A 21,589-nucleotide genomic window follows, 5' to 3' on the forward strand; every position below is an offset into this window, starting at 1 on the left:
CGTCTGTTAACGGCCTGTCTGCTCCCTGGTGGTGACTTCCTGAAGCGGGAGGGAAGGAGCTGCATCTTCCCATCATGTTCAGCCGATGCTGTGTCAGCTGAGGTGATACTGAGGGAAGAAAGATGTGTCTGGGAATGCAATGCAGAAGATCTCCCTCTTTTCTGCTTTATGCAAAATACTTCAGTCGTCCAATAAGGCTAACATGAGCTAATAGGCTGGGCATTGGAAAGCTAATGAGAGTGCAAGTGAGTGCTGGATGTAATATCAATGAGTATACTGATGAATAATACCTCATTATCATGTCCTCTGTCTCTCTACCCTCCCTCATTATCTCTTCCCATCGCATTCCCCGCCCTTACTCTCCTTCTCTTCCCTCCATGGCTTCGATTCTCTCTTTCTCCTTCAGGTCTGATCGTGTATCTGGGTATGATGGTCGGGGCCTTCGTGTGGGGCGGCCTGGCCGATCGGATCGGCCGACGGCAGACCCTCCTCATCTCCCTCTCCATCAACAGCGTGTTTGCCTTCTTCTCGTCCTTCGTGCAGGGCTACGTCTCCTTCCTCTTCTGCCGCCTGGCCTCTGGTGTGGGGTAAGGAGGCAGATGACTCACACACGGGCACAGCAGCCTGGCCTGCAAATGAGACAGTCACGACCGCTGTGGTGCATCAGTTGACTTGACAGGCAGAGCAATGCCACATGTCAAAGGACAGACAGAAATGCTGTGCTTATATTAACAGGAGAAAAATCCACCCTCAGATACTTGGATGTTTGGTGTTTTCTGCATTTCAGGAGCTGTTTAGCAATCAAGTGTTGGAATGTGCTTTTCGATATTTTGTATTTCCTTCAAGCTGTTTTATTTACTGAAGCTTAAGGCAGTAATTTCATTCATTTAGGTCAAGAACCTCCACTCAACGAGCCTGTTTTTGATTAAAGTGTGGTGTAAAAGCTGTAGAAATGCAGCTACTGTCACACTCCTCATTTAAAATGAATAATTTGTAGCTTTGGTGCTTTCTGGTCTCCTGAGGCTACTTTTGTCTATGGCGTCGAATGCCGTTGACTCTTTGTTGTTGTGTTGTTTCGTCTCATTTTGCAGAGAATCGGACTGGGGGACAAGCATTCAGAATAACTGTAGAGAAACAGCCAGCCTTCTTGTTGATGGTCTTGTTTGCTTTTGTAGGTCATATCGAGGCATCGGTATTAAACAGACTGTTACATAACTAACTCCTTCTCGTACTGCTTTGCTGGGCCGCTAGTGTGGGTGTAGACTCTTGTTGATGCTGCCACCAGGGGGCATCAAAGTCAGACACTTTCAGATCCTTCAGATAATCGCTTTAATGTAGAAAGTTCAATGATGGTGAAATCTGGCAGTAAACCTGATTATTCCTTTAATTACATCCTGCATGCAATCGAATGATTTTGTTAGAGCTCATAATTAGAATATTGTAATGCAGGTTTGAGCTAAGCCTAAAACTCTTCCACAAGTAAAACACATCTACAGACTGTGAAGTCATCCATTTCTGGTGAAATTTGCATAACGGCTGATTCATTATGGATACTGCTGCCATTTGCAATGTGGTGAACTTTAAACTTTTCCAAGCTGACTCTATTAACAGCGCGGCTCCTGTTTGGATGCTCAGCTCTGAATGTGTTGGCGCAGATCAGATCCCATCTGATTGTAAATCGTTGTGATGTAACACGTGCAGAGGCCATAAAGATGGTGCTATCGATTGCAGTCAGCTTGGCCGTTACGACGTTAATCTTCTCTCTTAATCAAGCACGAAGCCTCACCGTCGTTTCTCACGTCTCACGCTCTTCCCTGCTCTGTTTTCTGAAAACGCTTTCCTTTAATTCATTGTGTTTTGTCTTTCTTTGTTACATTGCTTTTATTCCCACTTGTTTCTTTCTTCACAGCATTACCTAATTTGTTTTCTTTTGTGTCATCTTTCCTGCTTTTGTCTTTCCTCTCTTCTTTCTCTCTCTTATCTCACCCACCATTTGCTTCTCCTCTGTGAGGATCCTTTCTCTTGCTCTTCTTTTAATTGTCTTTGCCTTTTAACTCCGGCCTCCCTCTTTACTCCACAGTATCGGCGGCTCCATTCCCATCGTGTTTTCCTATTACTCTGAGTTCCTGGCCCAGGAGAAGCGAGGAGAGCATCTGAGCTGGCTCTGCATGTTCTGGATGATTGGCGGTATCTACGCCTCTGCCATGGCCTGGGCCATCATCCCACACTATGGTGAGAAGAACAAACAGATGAGCCAGTCAGTAAATAATTGTCTGAGGCAATATGTTTGCTGATGAGTTAATGTGTTAGATAGCATTTTGCATTATTTGTAAATTTTGATGCTAATAGTTCAGTACTTTTACTTGATTTGACCTGTAATGGAGTTGTTTTATACTGTGATAATGCAACTTTCACTTCTTCCACCACTGTCATTTGATGCAAACTACAAAAATGCAAAATGAGTATTACCTTAACTTCATCTTGTTTGCTTCTTAATCTTAATCTTAATAAGGTTAATCAAAACTGATTTTAGCAGAGGTGTCAGCCTGTGTACTAACAGCAGAGTTAGGAGCTATGTATACTATATCATTATATATCAGCTCATTATAGCAGCTTCTTCTGGAGCTCTGAAGGACAGGTAACACCTACTTTATCCCCTAAGAAGTGTATAAACACATAATAGTTTATAACACTGTAATATAGTCCAAAGCTAATATATAGATGAATGTTTGTTAATGTATTTGTTAACAATTCTAACATAACGTCATAACTAAAAGGACGTGTAACCGGTGTATTAATGATAAATGTGTGATTGATGAAACAGTGCTTCATAGCTGTAGTCATATTTAATGTAAAATGACTTAAATGACCAAATCCACACTGTGTGCTATGAAGCATTTATTAGCTGTTGATACATTATTTACAGCCAGGTTTAAAACAGTCTGTAAATGTACTGAAAAGTCATGAAGGGACAGTAGTTTGATTTAAAAAGGTCTAAACTCAAGGTCCAGTAAAGAGCTTTCAGCCACATCTCTTGTCAGTATTTTTAAATAAAAAGATGTCCAATGATAAATGCTGTGGGTACGGCCTTAAAATAAAGTGTTACCATGCTAAAACAGTTGATACAATGTGTTTCCCTTTTTTTAATATTCTCAAATTTTAGTCAACATCCGGTAATGACTAAGACCAAGTCAAGTCTGAGTCAGAGAGCGAGATGCTGGATTGACTTCAGTGCTATTTTCAGTGTCAGACCAATTGAGGCTGAAAGGTTGTGCGTGTTTCTTCTGTTGTAATAACTTCCTTTTTGTGTTAAGCACCTACCCAGATGTCAAAAAACATTCATATTGTACATTTTTAGTTCATTTCAACCTGACTGAGGAGATCAACTTGGCTAACCGACATGGAGCACATGTGATAAACCCACTGCAATGCAGCTTTTGATGGCTGCACTTCAAAGAAATGCATACAAGCAGAGCAGTACAGTTTCAATTGAGGAAGCTTGTTGTGCACAAGTCCTGCAGCTGCCTCTTAGCTCCGCTTTTCTCTCACACCTCCTCCCTCTCTCTCCTCATTTAGGCTGGAGTTTCCAGATGGGCTCGGCCTACCAGTTCCACAGCTGGCGTGTCTTTGTGCTGGTGTGTGCCTTCCCCTCTGTGGCGGCCATCTCTGCCCTCACCACCATGCCTGAGAGCCCCCGCTTCTACCTGGAGGTCAGCCTGACAGCTCTCGCCACACGCTGTGGAAATACTCTTTGAATACAATGACTCCTTGAATGCATAAACAGCCTTGAAAACAGTTGCAAAGTGGGAGATACTGTGCTGCTTAGACACTTTTCCACAGTCATTTGAATAAATAAATAAATATGTACATATATAGATCCGGGAGCAGGCTAGTGTATTTTGAATACTGACACACTAAAAAGTAAATAGGAACGTTAGAGATAACACACAAACTGTGCAGCTGATCGCCAGTGTGTGAATAATTACCATCCCAGGATTACCATCACTCTGTTAATGTGCTACTAAGCCACTTTTAGCAATCATAAGCACAGCAAATGACATATTTTCATGTATTCATTTATTCACTGCTTTATACAAACAGAAACTGTTACTTCAGTAGTAATTTGCCCACTTGTTCTTTGTGGTTTTTCATTTGAACTAACTTTGATGTTTCACACCCCTGCTCTCACACACACCCACCCACGCATGCTTTGATACGCATAGACATCAAAAGGCATCAGTGAATCGTTCTAGTACAGTAAATGAAGCTGGCTGCAGAGATACAGAAAAATCTGCAAACTGAGATGTGAACTAGTGTGTACATTTACACGTGAAACTGCATTATATGCTTAAATGATTAAGTGTAGGTTTTGAATGAAAGATCATTGGTTTGGGGTGTAAGAAAACCTTATTAAAAACATACATTAGGCCCATATCTCAAAATTTCAGAGTCTGTACGGTAAATATGAACCAGATACTGGTTAGCTTAGCTTAGCATAAAGACTGGAAACAGGAGGCCACATCCAGCCTGGCTCAGTCCAGTCAGGAGGTAACAAAATCTGCCTACCAAGCTTTCTAGACCCTTTTAATCATAAAGTTATATCCTGTTTGTTTAATCTCGATTAGAACTGAAGTGTAATGTGAGTTTTAAGTTGTTTTAAGTTTTGGTGTAGATTAAATTTAAGTGAGATAAAATGTTTAAATCTGGTGAGCTTTTGAGGTGCTGGTTGGCAGATTTTGTTGTTTTTGTATCGAGCCAGGCTTGCTGTCTCCAGTATTTGTGCAAAGCTAAGCTAAGTGACTGCTGGCTAAAGCTTCATATTTGCAGTCACAAGAGCAAAGCTGAGTCAAGATTTTCACATCTTGACTTTAACATCCTGAAAAATAGAAACTTATCATAACATTTGCCTGAACTGGCTGCTGAAAGCTGATTTTCAACAGATGCCACATTAATTTCTACAAATGTGTGCTGTCGTTTTGTGGCACTGTCACATCTGTTTGGCACTCACATCAAGGTGTCTCAGACGCTTACAAAGTTGCTAATTAATGTTTGAACCAAAACATCACTCGCTCTTACACCTGATCGTTAATCAGGCTTCACAAACTGCAGCAAACTGTTAAGACGTGTTGAAATATTGAGTGAGACTTAAGGCCTGCGCCACCTTCTGGCAACCTTTCACCCTCCCTGCTGTGGTTTTCATTTCCAGGAAGTACAACATGAGTGTTGAATAACATGTAAATTCGTTTTTTTGTTGTTGTTGTTGTTGTTGTTGTTTTTCTCCTCCAGAATGGGAAACATGACGAGGCGTGGATGATCCTGAAGCAGGTCCATGACACCAACATGAGGGCCAAGGGCTACCCAGAGAGGGTCTTCTCTGTAAGGAATCTTATTGTCACTGTTGTCTGTATGCAGGAAAAAATGTCTTCACACAGCGCATGTGTGTCTGTCTGTCTGTCTGTAGGCTAATGCAGTGCAGCAGGTTTTGAGCTCTGTGCTGCATAAATCTGCATATTAATGAGTTCAAACTGATTTTTCTTTAAACGGCTGTAATGCTTCCAGCCACACAGTTCATGTTAATAGATAAATGAAATAGGGTGACAAATATATTTTATAACCTCCTCTTACTGTATTAACAAATAAATTAGTCATCATATCTGGCCATGTTTAATACATCATAATGTTAATGGTAAGAGATTAGGCAGATCAAGTCCTTCTCATTATATAATTCTTAGGTTGAATGGAGTCTTTTTATTTTCTTAGAGGTTGGGTTGCCTCCATGGGGGCTGCTGATTTGTACGTTAATTTGAATAATAGAGATGAATAATAATTCGGAAATAACATTAATGCTACTGAGCATCTGTAACATTTCAAAGCGGATGTTTAATGTTAAGCAGTGATGAAAAATCTGATAGTGAATTAATTATAAGTTACATGTATTTCATATGACTTGCATGTCAAAGCATGTTTTATTCCCTCACATGTAAAGCTTTAAAGTGCTTTGAGGAAAAACGTAATTAACCACCATTAAACACAGTAATTCGGTCTAAACACTGACTGATTGTGCTGTTGCTCTCAGGTGACCACCATCAAAACAGTGAAGCAGATGGACGAGCTGGTGAACCTGGGCGATGGCGCCGCCTGGCATGAGAAATGGAGGACAAAGCTCACCACACTTTTCCATCAGGTGATAAACCCTTCAGTTTGTTTTACTTCACTGTCGAATCATGTGGGAATGTTAACTTGATGAGAAAAGACTGATACCACTCTCATATTTGTTTGGTAAATATGAAGCAAGGGCTAGGAATCAACTATCTTAGCATAAACAGGGGAAGAATGGGAAACAGCGAGCCTGCCTGTGTCCAAAAATGTTCCTTCCAGCACTTTTAAAGCTCACTTTCAGTATCAACAGGTATCTTGTTTGTTTAAAGTAGAATTGGGAAAATAAGAAGTTGCGTTTGAGATTTGGCTAAGCTAAGTAAGCTAAGCTGTGTCTAAGGCTTGTTCTCCTTTAAAACAGGGCGGGTCATCAGTATGTTGGGGGGTGTAACTGCCCACCAAATCCTGTGAGGATCAAAGCATTATTATGTAGTATAATCAAGAGAATCAGCATTTAGTTTGAATAAGTGTTAAATAAACGAGCGCGTCCGACAGAAGATGAAATGTTGCTGGACTCAGCTCAGCTCAGGCTTTATTGATGTAATAATTCCCTTTGTCTTTGTGGACGATGTGTGTTTACTGGCAGGACATGTTTGTCTCTCAGCTTGTGCTGCCTCACTTTGCTTACTCTGTGCCTGCAAAGGGATTCTGGGACACGGTGTTTATTTCTTGCAGCTGATGAAAGTTGTTGTTTTCCGTGATGTCGGATGTATGTTTGCTTTTTATCTGCTTTTTACTGTGTATTTATTGTTTTCTCTCTGTGTCTCTGTGTTTGTGTCCATGTCTGTGCTCCTTCAGGTTTGGAGTAATTTCCAGACTGTTTTCTCCCCCGAGTACCGTCGCACCACCTACATGATGATGGCGGTGTGGTTCTCTATGTCCTTCAGGTGAGATTAGGCTAAAGGACGGTGCACCACTGCAGGTTTTTCAGCCAGTCAATGAAGTTCATTTAGTCGCTGCGATCAAAGAGAGCTGGCTAGCGCTGAGCACGAACAGCTACCTGTGCTCAGCACACACAGCTACCTGACAGCAAGCTGAACAGCTTGCTGTCAGGTAGCTGTGTGTGATCTGAATGCAGAGGAAGCACTCATGTGTCCATCATCAGCGACAAAGCCAGACTGCACATGTGAGGTTCATATTTCCAGACGAGTGATTACTGCAAGCAGCTTTTATCAGATTTCATCTTATTAAAATGAAACAGCAAAGCAAAGAGCTAAAAATAATGAGGCCAGTGAGGAATGTTACATGAAGTTCCACAAAATGCTAATAATGAAGTCCCTTAAACTCTACTTGAAGGAATAGGTTCATTTTTTGGGAATTATGCTTATTCGCTGGCACAGTGTCAGATATGACGATCAGTCTCATGTCCATATGTTAACTGTGATGCAACTGCCAGCAGCCAGTTAGCTTAGCTTAGCTGAAACAGGGGAAACAGTTAGTCATAAAATCCACCTGGTAACATCTCAAAAGCTCATTAAGTAACATGTTACATCTTGTTTGTTTGATCAGTAAAAACACCAAAGTGTAAAAACGATGATTTCTCATTTTAAAGAGGGTTATATGTTCAACTATTTCTTCGTGGCGAGCAGTAACTTCCTGGCGTCCCTGCTGGTTGCGCCATTTTTTTGTACTCGTTAAACAAACGAGACATAACAGAAACACTGCTCGTGTTCTTCTTTGACAGAGGCATCATCATTCCCCTGCAGGCCTGTTTCTGTATATTTGCCTTTTCTATGACAGCAGCTCTCTCACTTTCTCTCCGTCTCTCTCCTCCTCCTCCTCCTCGACCAGCTACTACGGTCTGACAGTGTGGTTCCCCGACATGATCAAGTACCTGCAGAAGCAGGAGTACTCCTCGCGCACCAAGGTTTTCGTCAAGGAGAAAGTAGAACACGTCACCTTTAACTTCACCCTGGAAAACCAGGTCCACCGCCAGGGAGAGTACTTCAACGACAAGTGAGTCAGCTGTTTCCCCTTGTTAGGGTTGGCCTGTCGAAGGAGGCCTCGTTTTAAATTGGCCAGTTGCCTTTTATTCCAACAATATTCCATAATTTTCATATCTTACATTTCTCCAGTACTTTGCAGTGGATGGATGGATTCACACAGTGTAAACACTTAGCGGTGGATGACAATAAACCAGATGAAAATGTAAATGAGGGTTCAGCAAATGTTTTATTGTGAACATTGCTTTGATTGAATGAAAGCCCTGCAGACTTGTTCATGTTTAACAAGCCTGTCTCTGATGTTTCCTTTGACCTTGCCTTTTCAACCTGAACTCTGCAACAGTCACATGGTCATTGAATATCTGACAGCCTCACAGTTTCAAATCTCTCTCTCTCTTTGCATCTTTCTTTTGTCTCCCTTCACTCCCCACTTCCACGTTCCATCTATTCATCGTCTCTTTGCCTCCATTTCTCGATTCCATTGTCCTCGTCTGTGATTCTTTGCAGATTTATGAACCTGAAAATGAGGTCTATGGTGTTTGAGGACTCACTGTTTGAGGAGTGTTACTTTGAGGACATCACCTCCAGCAACACCTTCTTCAAGAACTGCACCTTCATCGCCACCCTCTTCTACAACACAGGTAGGACACACACACACACACACACAAATGCAGACCCACACTGTAGCTCAAACACGAGTGGCAACTTCTATCTAACAAGTGAGACACAAAGTGTGTCGCATCAACTTTCAACAAGACAGGAAAATGGCTACGTGTCCCCGCCCCGTCAGGAAGTTAAGGAATCCAGTCCACAGAAGATCATCACAGTATTTTCAGAAAGTGTGTGTGTAATGCCTTTTAATGACACCTTTTTCTACAAGTTAGGTCAGTTTGATGCTGATTTCTTTGACTTGAAAGTGAAGTCATCCCTTCAAAAAGCGAATAATTTCTTCAATCAAAGTGCTGTAAGCTGTGCCATGAACGTGATCTTGTCTTTCCCATTTCTCTCTCTGCCCTTGTTCGTCCTGTGCTATTTATAGCGCTCTCAAAGAACTCCGTATAAATAACTTTCTTTTAAGTAGAGATATTAGCACAGTTTCGCCCTTTTTGGTTTTCTGGCTACAAATTATTAAAGGATTGTGTGAGTGCAGTGTTGTCATCTAGTATCATGATGGATGGATGATGCTGTCATTGCTCTATTAAGACAAAGTATAAGTACCTGTACAATTTACAATCAGCACAACAGCCCTGGGCATGTATTTGCATCCGATGACATTCAGCTTGAGTAGACACAGTATTTTTTCCACCTTTCCTTCTCCTGATCTACAAAAGAGCAGCAAAGTCAGCTCCAGCTGTCTGTGAAAATGGCTCAATTACTTTCTCTTCCCCTCTCCGCTGGCTCCACTGTTGACTGGTTTGAAATTGCGGTGCCATCTCTCACCTCAAACCATATGATTGCTTTTTCTCCCCTGAAGTTACACAATAGAAGTGACATGCAGAAAGCGGATGAGAACTGTATCTTTGTACATTTTAGAAAAGGGACAACGTCCACTAAAGACTCAGCAGCTGTGTCCACACATACGGACACTTGCACACAATAGATGTGTCAGCCAGACCTTCGGCTCCCTTTGTTGGTTGTTTGCAGTCTTGACACACGTCAAGCAATCACTCACAGCTGCTATCAGCGGCAGCCAGGGGTCCCTCATTAGAGTGGGATTATGGAACTTGTTTGCTTATTAATGCTTAATCTCTCTTTTGGCTCCCTGTGTAGAACTTCAGGCTGTCTCATAGTTGCCATAGTGAACCGTACCTTATTATCACGATGTGGCATGATGGGAACAAATGACATGATGAATGCTGTTGGGCTACACAGGTGTGACATCGTTTTAGCTTGTATGTGCTGGGCCAGAGGCTTAAAGGGCTGTTCTTCACAGTTTATCTACCCACAGTGTTATTACTGCAAGATGCCAGTAGTTTGTATTCATATTCTCATTTACTGCAACAGAGTGACTCTTGGCAGATTATCTTTAGAATAAAACACCTGTTGGGTTGCAAGAATGAATTGAGATACTTTCTGTTGGCCCAAATGGTCACTTGGTCACTTCTCTGCCAAATGAAAGTGACAATTTTCAACTTTTTCAATATCAAGTCAATGGAATCTAGTCACAGCTGCACGACAAACACTGTCTGCTCTTAGATACCTGATTCAGATAAGGAAATAACCTGCACGCCCTTTTACAGGAAACAAATAGGAGAGGGCTTCAGGAGGCCCGACAGAGGGGTGATGTAGTAACTATAATGTGAGAAGTGTACAAAATATTATTTAAGAATAAAAAGCTGTCCCTAAAAAGCAGTGAGTGTGAACAGGTACAGTAGAGTAGTAGTGTTACACTGGACTGCACTTAATTGACATGCTTTTTCTAACAAAAAGCCAGGATGTCATGTGAGTTTCTTTGAACAGCTGTGAAGCTGTGACTCAAGCAGCCAATGCAACCGCTGCTGTATGCACAACACGGCTCCTTTGCAGTGGCTGTAGCCTCTTAGTGTCTGTCCTCTCTACTGCACATCTGACACAGACAGATTGACTGTGTCATACTGTCTGTTGCAATAAGCTTGTCACGGATTTATTTGGGGTGTTTCTTTGTCCTTATTGTGCGATTTGTGACAGGAATTTGACAAACCAGCCGTTGGACCAGATACAGGTGTATTGCACCACACCTGACACAGGTGATCCGCTTTTAATATAGTGTGCAGCTTCTGTAAAATGAATAGATGAATACATAAAAAACCCACCAATGGCGATTTTATGATACTGATGTTAAGGAAGTTTAACAATTATTTGTCATTTTATCTGCTGTGATTCAGAAGACGTGAAAAAGTAAGACAAACTTTCACACACCATAAAGTTTCAAGTGTGTGTGTGACTTGCCTTACACACCTCTGTTGACTGACATGTCCTATAACCTGCACATTGTTCCACATTGACGCTTTTACGTTAAATATAAATCTACAGCGAGGCTCCTGGCGGACGCTGTGCATAGTCCAGGTGCTTTGCACGTTGCTTTGCATTATTTTCACTTTATTGAACTCCCACAACCAAAGCAATGCCGATCTTCACCCTTGGTCTGATTGCGCCCCCTTGGTTCACCAGAGCTGCGGCTCGCCTGTTCACGTCTGAACCGGGATCTGATCGCCCCAGTTCACCGAGTGCTAACCCGGCAGAAGGCGACGAACCATCTACAGATGTGCCGCCACCAGTCCGGACAGACTTCAGTCAGCTCCGCTTAGTCCTCTGCCTTCCCCTTCCGACACGTCTCTCCACCTGAGAGCCCTGGTCTCTGGAGCCCAATGGACGACGGATCTGACACTCAGGAGGACGAACAGGAGGAGGACGACAGCTCTGCGATGGACAACGGAGTGTTGGAAAACAACGAAACACCTGAGCCACCGACACCTGAGCGACAGACACCGCCACCTGTTGGCAAAGTGACTACAAAATTACAGCGTTCAGTTGTGGCACCGGAGCAGGAATTTCAGCAACTCTACCCGGACTCAGAAGAATGACTCCCGCTGTTAAATCTGCAGGAATTACAGTTTTGCGTTTCATGTCTCCGTCAAGATGCGCAAACTTTTCCATCATTCTTTGAAACACTATCGCGAGGATTTGGGACTTCTTTTTAGATTTTATAGTATTTGTTGTCACCACGACAGCAGCAGTAGTACTTTCAGTTATATTGTATCTTTGTATTACTGCGCTTTCTTTGTTCCTCCTCTCCGTTGCTTTCGTTTTCATTCTTTGCATTGTATTTCTGACCCCGACCCTCCGAATAACTACATCTGCTTTTTTTTTTATAATCGAAGTAAGCATGGAAGATTATTTTCGTGGGTCGTGTCGTAGCTTCCTCAGTTACGCTGCAGGTGCTTATTCACGGAGGAACCGACTAATGAGACCAATGATTCAGTTGGAGAGTCGTCGCTGGTTTGCACATAGTACAACAGTGGAGTGACGCTGCGCCTGAAGGGGTCTCACGTGGACTGGGTCCCGCTTTTGAACGGTTTTCAGGCCCAGCTCCATTGTACCGTTTTAGTCAGCACTGCACTGACATCGTGATAGGGTTTACTCTATTGCTCCGGTTATTCCCGCATGTTTGGCAAAACCCAGCCAAAAAAACAAACACACAACAAACAAGAGTTTATTTGCATGTAATTTTTACAAATCTTTACTATGAATCGTTAACGTTTTGCGTTCACCGTTAGGTCTGCTGCCTTGTGTGTTCACAAAAATGAAAATTTCATGACACGTCCCCTCCCATCCTCTTGCAGTCATTCTGATCCACTCTACTTTGTATTAAGCTGTTTGCAGCCAAATTTCACCTTTAAAGACTTTGGTTTACTTTGTGCCTTGTGCAACATTAATAGTAGAATAATCTCCACTGTCTGCCCCCCCCCCAACCCTTTCTGTCTCATCTCTCACCATCCTCCACAACCCCTCCCTCCCTCTTTTCACCCCAGATCTCTTCAAGTACAGATTGGTCAACTGCAAGCTCATCAACAGCACTTTCCTGCACAACAAAGAGGGCTGCCTGCTCAGTGACGTCAGTGATGAGAACAATGCCTACATGGTCTACTTTGTCAGCTTCCTGGGCACCTTGGCTGTTTTGCCGGGCAACATCGTCTCCGCGTTGCTCATGGATAAGATTGGACGGCTGAGGATGCTAGGTAACACGACCGCAGGGCCACAGTACTCAGCGCCATGTGTATTGAAATAAAAGTAGAATGGGAGTTATGTTTGTGGATAAGTGGAAGACTTTTCTCATTTGCTGCTGGAAGAACACAGAACTTGTACCAAGTCAGTGGAGACGCACAGAGGTTAGAGAAGACGAACAGGCTAAGTTACCATTGCCCTGATGTATAAATGAGGTTTAAAAACTGTAGTATTTCAGATGCTGCTACTGTGACCTCGCATTTTGAATGGCTGAGGTTTGATGTTTCCCAGCTAATGAATGGTGTCCTTACAGCAAAGTATGAGGACAGCTCACATTTTTCACAGCGATGAGGCAGACTGCCTCTGTCTATAGTAGCTGGCGGTTGGACTCACTTCCTTTTAGAGTTGAAATTGTGAATTTCATGGAATTTAATGAAGTCAGTCTGCAGACCAAGTTCAGAAATTGCAGATCTCCTGGTGAGACTTTATGATGAAAAAGTGATAGTCTATTTAGAGGAACTTTATAGATAAACAAAAGCCAGGGATGCTCTCCTCTGACACACAATAAAATAAAAAAAGCGCACTCTCAAATCTAATCGCAGAGTGATGAATGACACATTTTGATAAGTACTGTCACAGGCTGCCATTTGTTCCGGTGCCTGAGTATTATAAGGATTCAAGATTTAGTTTTGTCACCATTATGTTGTTTTGTCTGCGTACCAGCCGGGGGATGTGGAGCACTGGTGGGACCATGTCTGTTACACTGCACTGCCTGGTGTAGATGCATTACAGTTCAAAAGGTTACTGCTAATTTTCATATGCAGGGTTTCTTTCTTTCTTCATACATCACTGTTTTCCCTCATCTCTCTCTCTCTTTGTTTTTTTTTTTACCCCTTTATCTCCAGCGGGCTCCAGTGTGATCTCTTGCATCAGCTGTTTCTTCTTGTCCTTTGGCAACAGCGAGTCAGCCATGATTGCTCTGCTCTGCCTGTTCGGGGGAATCAGCATTGCTTCCTGGAACGCCCTGGATGTGCTGACCGTCGAGCTCTATCCCTCTGACAAGAGGTAGGCAATTTAGGCATGCCCTGAAATCTCCTTGACACCGTGAAGGCACGGTCAGCGGGGCTGAGTGACGTGGTGAATGATGTCATAAGAGTTGCCTTACGATGATTGGTTGGCTTACAGGGACGGATGACATTGTGGGGTGAAATCATCAGTAGTGCATGTGATGTAAAGCTTCTCGCTGTCTTGTTGCCACCTAATGGCTTTACTAGGATGTCCTCTAGTCTTTTTTCCCACCTTATAGCTGAATAAGTAAATGTAACACTTTTTTTGTTGAAATGCAACCCAATGTAAAATAGAACATGACAACATTTTGCCAAAGCAAAAGCATCTTTTGGGTTGCACTCTCATAATCAGTGTGAGAGCAGCTTTTGAGTTTTCATTTTAGAAGATTATAGCTCCACCTTGTGGTTATATGGAGTCCCCACAGCCTTCACAAAGAAATGTCTAAAATATAAATTAGTCTTGAGACCTACCTGAACAGCTCATCTCAGAAACAAAATGGCTGTTTTGGGAAACAAATTGAAAGATTGATCTGCTGTTGCTGCATTGACTGACCCTGACTCTGTACTCTTTATCTGTCCCCTGTCTTTTCTCAGAACCACGGCATTTGGCTTCCTCAACGCCCTCTGTAAATTAGCGGCTGTTTTAGGAATAAGCATCTTTACCTCGTTCGTCGGTATCACCAAGGCCGTGCCCATCCTCTTTGCCTCGGGTGCGCTAGCGGCGGGCAGTTTTCTGGCCCTCAAACTCCCAGAGACGCGGGGTCAGGTGCTGCAGTAGTGTGGTGCCTATGGCTTTCTGGAGGGCAGAAGAGTTTTCGCCACACTGTGAATGAACAGCTCAAGAGCCCTCCCAAATCCTACCCTCTAACCCCTCTCACATAACAATTTGTGCAGAAGAGTGACACAAATTTGCTGTAAATATTTGGGATTGGTGATTAATTGGTAGGCACCCCTCCATGCTATCAAGAATAGTGAAGCTGTGACAAACCATCAGAATGCCTGAATACACCCTGAGCCGCCACAAATTGTTGATAGTTGCTCAGAATTGGAGCAAAAGTCATACTAACATGCCAGTGACAGCATGACATTTCATTCTCCTGGAATATATAAATTTAGATTTGGTCCCTCCACTATAAGTACACACACCCAGGGTTGGAGGTCAGGGGATGGGGGCTCTTGATATTGAGCCATGCAAATAGACTCATAGAAATGACCACTAGTCATTGTCGCAGAGTTCTCTGTAATCACCTCCATTCTTCTGAGCAAATTCAACTCACCTGTCAAGTCTTGAGTACTTTGCCATTGTTGGACACACAATCAAAAATGCGACATTTTATGCCTCGATTTGAAGCATTTTTGACTTTGCGGGGTAAAACCAAGACACAGCTCTCTTGGCTTTCTCTAAAACAAAGACCTGTCCTCATTCTGTATCTCCTGAGGTCTTGTGTTGGTGTACAAAATAACTGCCATTTTATAGATTATAGAACATTCCAGGTTTGCTTTTGTTGTTGTTAGAAGGTGATGAGGAGATCACTCGAGCCCCTTCTCCCTTTAAAGCATTGTTTCTGATTAGCCATGAGATCATTCAGATCAGCCAGTGAATACGTTTTGCACGCCAAGTAAACATTTTGTGCTGTCATAATTGCCATTTCATCACAAAAACAAAGCTGTCTGCTGAAATGTACATTTTAAGCACAACGATTTGCCAGTGTGAATGTCCCTAACATTTTCTTGACTCCATGAAAATGTTCAGAGCCTCACACTCAATCACCATTTTTCAATCATATTGTGTATCCGTTTGTAAGAAATGCCTTTTTTAGTACCTCTCCTCCCAGACTTTATGGTATGTTCGTCTCTTATAAAATATGTTTTGGAGGGTGTTATGCATGTCACAAAGTATGTATGAATATTTATGAAAATTGAGAGTACAATAACATGGGATCAATTAGTCTGGTTTAAGTTACCATAATATTTTAACATTTCCTACCCTCAAAAGACAACGCTTTTCTTCTGCTGTTGGTAGGCTGATGGACCTTACCACAGACCTTACCACACTCTTCTTAGAGCACACTCCACAGGATGGTCTTGAAAATGTCCATTAACTTGAATCATATTACGCGTTGAAGAAAAGCAGGTCATGAAAATAATCAAAAAAAGTTACACAAAAAGCCTACACTTTTAGTTCTGATGGTTTCAGTGCAGGCACGGATCATGTTAAGCGTGTAAGAGATGACAGATAAACTATGATGTAATTATTTGTGTTAACTGAATGTTTATATTAATGTGAGTGTGCTTCTTAGTGCAATATTGAACCTCTGTGCAATATTGAGATTACATTTTTTCTGTGTCTTCTACCATTTCATATTTGGCAAACACTATTCTGAGGAGAAAGGTTGTGGGGTAGCTGTGATGACGTACTGGACATGCTTAACCTGTTTTTTTGCTCTTGGATGAAGACAACCTGAAACAGCGTCAATAGAGTCAATATTAGAATGGCTGGAAAATACTGCACCCAAAGTAAAAACAGTGGAGTACTGCAAAGTTGTTCTGTTTAAAATGTTCCTAATTTGGGATGTGTAGGACCTTGGGGCACATGACATGTTGAACAGTGAGGATTAATTGCAGTCGAAAAGGATTATTCTGATAATGAGGTTGTGGATTTGAAGTGTGCTGGGACCTTGTGTTTACTTGTGCTTTACTATACAAATGTAGCTAGATATAACACGAGATTCACCGTAGAGAACTCACTGCCAAGGGCTGATTGTCATATATCCCACACTGGTAACAGCACAGAGGGTTGGCGGAAATTATCGCCACATTCCCCTGATCTAGAAAAGCTAGGATGGTATGTTCACAATTGCATGGCAAAAGACAAACGATCATCAACAGATTAACAAAAAAAAGTTTTCGTCCAAACTGCCATTTTGTAGGATAGCAGCCATACGTAGACTCAAAGACAGTTCAATAAATAGACAACCCATTGCACTAAATGTACACTGTTGTACATGCACAATTGTGAATGCCTTGAGTTCTTCTAGACACATTCTGATGCAGCCTTGCTAGAGATTTAACGAAGACCAAGGCGAGCGTTTAGCAAGAGCACAAAGACCAAAACCTACCAAATGACAAGATTGTGAACACGAGTGCAGTTGTGAACATAGGTGCTTCGAGCTTTGATGACCTGCCCCTTGCATTTCACTCCCTCCGTCTCACACCGATCTAACTCCGAATTTGACATCTGACCCATTATCTATGAGTGTGCCATCTCTCATTAATTATTGCCAAATATTTTGTATGGCCTGGGTTTACACATTACACCATCAATTCTCTGTTATAGATATGAATATATGTAAATAAAAGTACTTATAATGTAACTAATAAGATAGCTCTTCAAACCATTTGACTCCCCTGGAAATTTGCAGTCTTTGTAGGTTTTCAGCCACTTGTCATGTGAAAAACAGGAACAACTGGACTTATTATGGCGATGAAAACTTTTCACAACTCACCTGAAAACCTGTCTTTAAAAGTCCATGTGCTCTTGTGTTAAAACTGCAAGAAATGATGGCTTCAGAAGCCAAAATGGCCAGCAAGTCAGAGAGCAAAATTTGCCCAGATTTCTTCTTAAAGCACACTGAGAGTATATAAATGCACATTAACTGTACAAATATAAAAGCTAAGCGTCAGCAGTCTTATTCTCTGTATGTTGTCCTGTATCACCCATGAAATTAAGAATCGACGATGTCAAGATAACTGTTGTATTTGTTCGACATGGAATGCTGTTAAAGCGCTAACCTGTCTCAGTGACTCAGTTCAGGCTCCGTCCAAGTCAAAATTGTCTCTCGTAGATACATATCTTAGCTTATGTTACAGGGTTTTTTGTACAAGTAACTTGTTGCCTGAGCAACAGTCAATCGTGAGTGCAAAAAGTTAACAAAGCAATAAGTGTTTGGGTATTTGTCTCTTATTCTCCTCTTTGAAGCTATTGGGAATTGGAGCACATTACTACATGCTGGCCTTGTCCACTAAAATGCTGAGTGTTGGCTTCATAATGGCCCAGGACTTAACAGCTAACATTCGTGTGTATTCTTTAAAACAACCCTAAGTCTTGAAGCTTTTGTCAATAAAATTGCATTGCCATTAATTAAATGTAACAAAGAATTTATCACCTTTGTCATTGTACTGTGCTGTAGAAACCGTAGTTGATCGTTTGTAAGTATAGAAACTGTTTGTGGAACCATGACTAGAAAAAAAGCTATAAAAAAAAAAAAAGTGTAAATGAACAATGATGTATGTTGTCTTTGATTTTGTGTATTTTGTAAATGAGAATGAAATATAAGTAAATACATCAATGTTAAATACCGGTTATGAATCATAGTTAGCCTAAATGTGACAACATCAGTTCTGTTTAAAGGTGTGTGAGATTTTTTTTTCCAATATTTTCTCATTGTTGATTTTTGATTGGGTTCGCACAGTGCTGTGCAACTGACCCTGTGGAATCACAATGGATAACAAAGAACCATGAAGAATAAATAAGTGGAAATATTACGAAAAGTCTTTTTTTTTTTTGTCATTTCTTTATGTCTATAAGTATTGTTCTACATTTATAAAAGACGGTTGAAGTCCTGCATTGCTACGGGACTACAAAACTACACTACCCAGCTAGCACTTCCGGTGACTTGTGTAACGTGACGGACGCGATTGACTTCACTTGCAAGGTGAGTAGTTAGCAAAATTCATTTTCATGTGAGCTTCAGCGTTTCTTAAGTGTTTTATGGAACACACACACGGGTGTATTATCTTCGCTTTTTGGTGTAGTAAATACTTCGTTACAGTGTCTCAGTTTTCCGACATTACGGGTGATGTTTATTACGAAAGCTAACAGCTAATGCTAGCTAGCAAACAAACAATTAGCTGAAGTTTAGCAGGAATATGCGGTTATCTATGCTAGCTATCAGCAAAACGGACATTGTGGAGTCATTGTCACCAAACGTTAGCCTGGACTGGAACTGGTCTAATGGGCTCATGTTATGAGTTACGGTTGCTTTTGCGTACGGCAGCTCTGCGGTGGCATCACAGTCCTTTAGTCCATTCGTCAGTTCTCCCCATCATGTCGAGCTGTGAGCTGCACTCAGCGGCCGATTTATTGGGAACACCTGCACAGTCTGCTGCAGTTCAGTACAAAAGGTCTGCCTTTAAATCTACAATATTCCTCCATCTTAATTGTCCTCCATCTTTAATATCAGAGCACCGAACATTAGAGACGCCGCTCAATGTCATGCAGGCTAGTGCAACACCACCACTAACAATGTACCTGAACGCACAACATAGTATTTATATGTAATTAAGGACTTTTGTACAACAGGTGATTGATGATGTACTGGTCCAGCGTTCTCCGTCTCCTCAATCTCATACTGATATCCAACTTATGGTGCTGGTACTGGTGGTACATTTCCCCAAATATAAGATCTGTGTACATGACTTTGTATAACTTACTAATTGGTTGATTGATTGAAGCAACAGGAGGTACCAAGAATGGCAACACTGAAACACTGAATTTTAAATTACAGTGACCGAAACTATGAAATACCTAATACGACTTTTTTGCCTCTGTTGCTGATCTGATGTATGGGTATCAAGCATCCCTACCAATGATCTAACTAACATGCAGACATCAACATGAAAACCGTGCTGCCATACTGTGACTTGATGAACTTCCAGTCAATGACAAGGCATCCAAGAACCAACTGGACCCACACATTACAAATACAGCCACCTGTTAATTGCTGAGTAAGAGTGGGCTAACTCCAATATGGCTCTTGGAGGGTGTGTTAACACACGTCAAAGCTTGGCATTGAGCAAAAATGCCCACCAGGACATGAATATCTCTGAGCTCATTAAATAGCAAATCACCTGTATTTATACCTGGCTTTCACAGTTGATCTCCTGCCACAAACTCTGATGCTGCCCAGTGTGCTCCGCTGTGCTCGGCCCATCTCCACCAGTCTTGCCTTAAGCCGGCCTCTGGCCCACTTCAGACCACACATGGACCCAGACCCGAGCCGGCCTGTTGAGAGGGCTATCAGAGCCAAACTGACCGACACGCTCAAGCCGGACCACTTAGAGGTCCACAATGAAAGCCACATGCATGCTGTGCCCCCAGGCTCTGAATCCCATTTCCGCGTCCTGGTTGTAAGCTCTCAGTTTGAGGGTCTGCCCCTGATAAAGCGCCACCGCCTGGTTAATGAGGCTTTGAAAGAAGAGCTGAGCAGCTGCGTTCATGCGCTGGCTATCCAGGCAAAGACTCCTGAGCAGTGGCAAAGCAACCCCACCCTGGTTAAGAGTCCGCCCTGCCTGGGAGGCTCGAAGGGAGATCACACAATGGAGGAAAAACTGAAGGCCGGACGAGAGTGAAGGGATGGACTATGAAGCAGTCGTTCGTCTGCTGTCGGACTGAACTGTGAAGAAAGCAGTTGGATGCTGTAAGAGAGATATGAAGATTATTGTTTCCTGTGTAAATTTACACAGCTGTGACGGAGCCCTGTGTCATTTTTATTTATGCATTCTTGGTGCAATGACAGGAGTCAATACAAACTGGGTCTCTGTGGTTATTCTGTCATAATAAAACAGTAATTGTAAGCATTAAATCAGCATTGCTGGTGCCACACTGCTGTTCAGTGAATGCAACACAGAAGAAACACTGTAATTCCATCGACTAACATGAGGACTTTCCACATAAATGCTACTGCTCATAGTGCCCTCAGTCATTTCAGATTGGTGGAGTAAATAGTAACTTTACTGTTAGGATAGCTCTTCTAGTCTGAACAGCAATGGCATTTACTAAGGCAGAGGTCAAGAGTGGATGGTCACGGCTGTGTTTCTGCAATTCTGAAAATAAACAGTATTGTTAAAACATTGTAAACCTTTCTGCGAGTCATGATTAAAAGGTTAAATTGACAGTTCTTGTGATATCATGTTATCTATGCTCAAAGCAAAGGAATCGCCAACCGGGGATGCCATGAATGCAAAGGCTTTTGAGGCTTCAATGCATTTAATTGTTTAAAAAGTGAGAGTGAGATCAAGTCAGTCATGTGGTACATTCCTTTCCTGGTGTCTTCATGTAACCCTCACCAAGTCTGTAAACCTTGTTTTATATCAACACTCTTCTGTTAAAGTCTGTTAAAATCATGATGCGGATATTGAATAGTTCAAGATTTCAGTGATGCTTATTTACATTAAAATCTGTAGGGGTGTTTGAGGTGTGACGCCAAATGTACCTGCCATATGAAGTGCCTGTTTGGGAGGATAGTGTCAGTACCAGTGGCTCAACACACGAGGGCAGTATGTGCACAACTTATATGACAAACTGAATGGTGAGAGAGCTGATGAATACAAGATGTCTTCATTATTCCCCTTTAAGTCAAACATAATTTTTTCCAGTTAGTCTTAATTTTTTCCTTATAGTCGTGCAGGCAAAAATAACACAAGCAATCCCAAAACTAATTTGTGGGAATCTGAACCACCGAGTTTATTTAAGCAACCTAAAGATCTGAATATAAATACGATACGAAATGTTTTAGTTCACGACATATAGGGCACAAAAACAGGAAAGTATTCTGCAATCAAAAGCATCAAAAGTGTTTGATATAATTATCCTACAGTTCTGTAAATGATTGCTCGATTATGTTTATTAGACGATGATTATTTCAGCTTTTCAGTGAT

General features: G+C 41.9%; 2 protein-coding genes across 4 annotated transcripts in view; both read left to right on the forward strand.

Moving 5' to 3' along the window:
* The window catches only part of sv2a (synaptic vesicle glycoprotein 2A), a 45,165-nt gene extending 26,741 nt beyond the window's left edge, over positions 1–18,424 (forward strand). Inside the window, exons 3-13 of one of the 2 annotated variants that reach the window (XM_076736144.1) lie at positions 407–587; positions 2,081–2,232; positions 3,577–3,710; positions 5,287–5,376; positions 6,077–6,184; positions 6,955–7,043; positions 7,948–8,112; positions 8,607–8,740; positions 12,611–12,817; positions 13,709–13,868; positions 14,465–18,424. In XM_076736144.1, the coding sequence (XP_076592259.1) occupies positions 407–587; positions 2,081–2,232; positions 3,577–3,710; positions 5,287–5,376; positions 6,077–6,184; positions 6,955–7,043; positions 7,948–8,112; positions 8,607–8,740; positions 12,611–12,817; positions 13,709–13,868; positions 14,465–14,648 (1,604 nt within the window). In that variant the 3' untranslated portion in view covers positions 14,649–18,424. Of the gene's footprint in view, positions 1–406; positions 588–2,080; positions 2,233–3,576; positions 3,711–5,286; positions 5,377–6,076; positions 6,185–6,954; positions 7,044–7,947; positions 8,113–8,606; positions 8,741–12,610; positions 12,840–12,904; positions 13,367–13,708; positions 13,869–14,464 lie in introns of those variants that run through there. The other variant, XM_076736145.1, reaches the window with a different exon arrangement.
* A 116-nt stretch (positions 18,425–18,540) lies between these two features.
* On the forward strand, positions 18,541–20,789 carry bola1 (bolA family member 1). Of its 2 annotated transcripts, XR_013077432.1 has the most exons (3): positions 18,541–18,585; positions 19,806–20,685; positions 20,725–20,789. XR_013077432.1 is itself a non-coding variant. In XM_076736279.1 (2 exons), the coding sequence occupies exon 2, from the start codon at positions 19,829–19,831 to the stop codon at positions 20,279–20,281; it is 453 nt and encodes a 150-aa protein (XP_076592394.1). In that variant the 5' UTR covers positions 18,541–18,585; positions 19,806–19,828; the 3' UTR covers positions 20,282–20,789. The 2 variants fall into 2 exon arrangements, 1 of the variants encoding a protein (XP_076592394.1); XM_076736279.1 differs by having other exon boundaries at positions 19,806–20,789.
* Positions 20,790–21,589: the final 800 nt, after the last annotated feature.

Source organism: Chaetodon auriga, chromosome 8, assembly GCF_051107435.1.
Source record: "Chaetodon auriga isolate fChaAug3 chromosome 8, fChaAug3.hap1, whole genome shotgun sequence".
In the NCBI taxonomy this organism is placed as follows: domain Eukaryota; kingdom Metazoa; phylum Chordata; class Actinopteri; order Chaetodontiformes; family Chaetodontidae; genus Chaetodon; species Chaetodon auriga.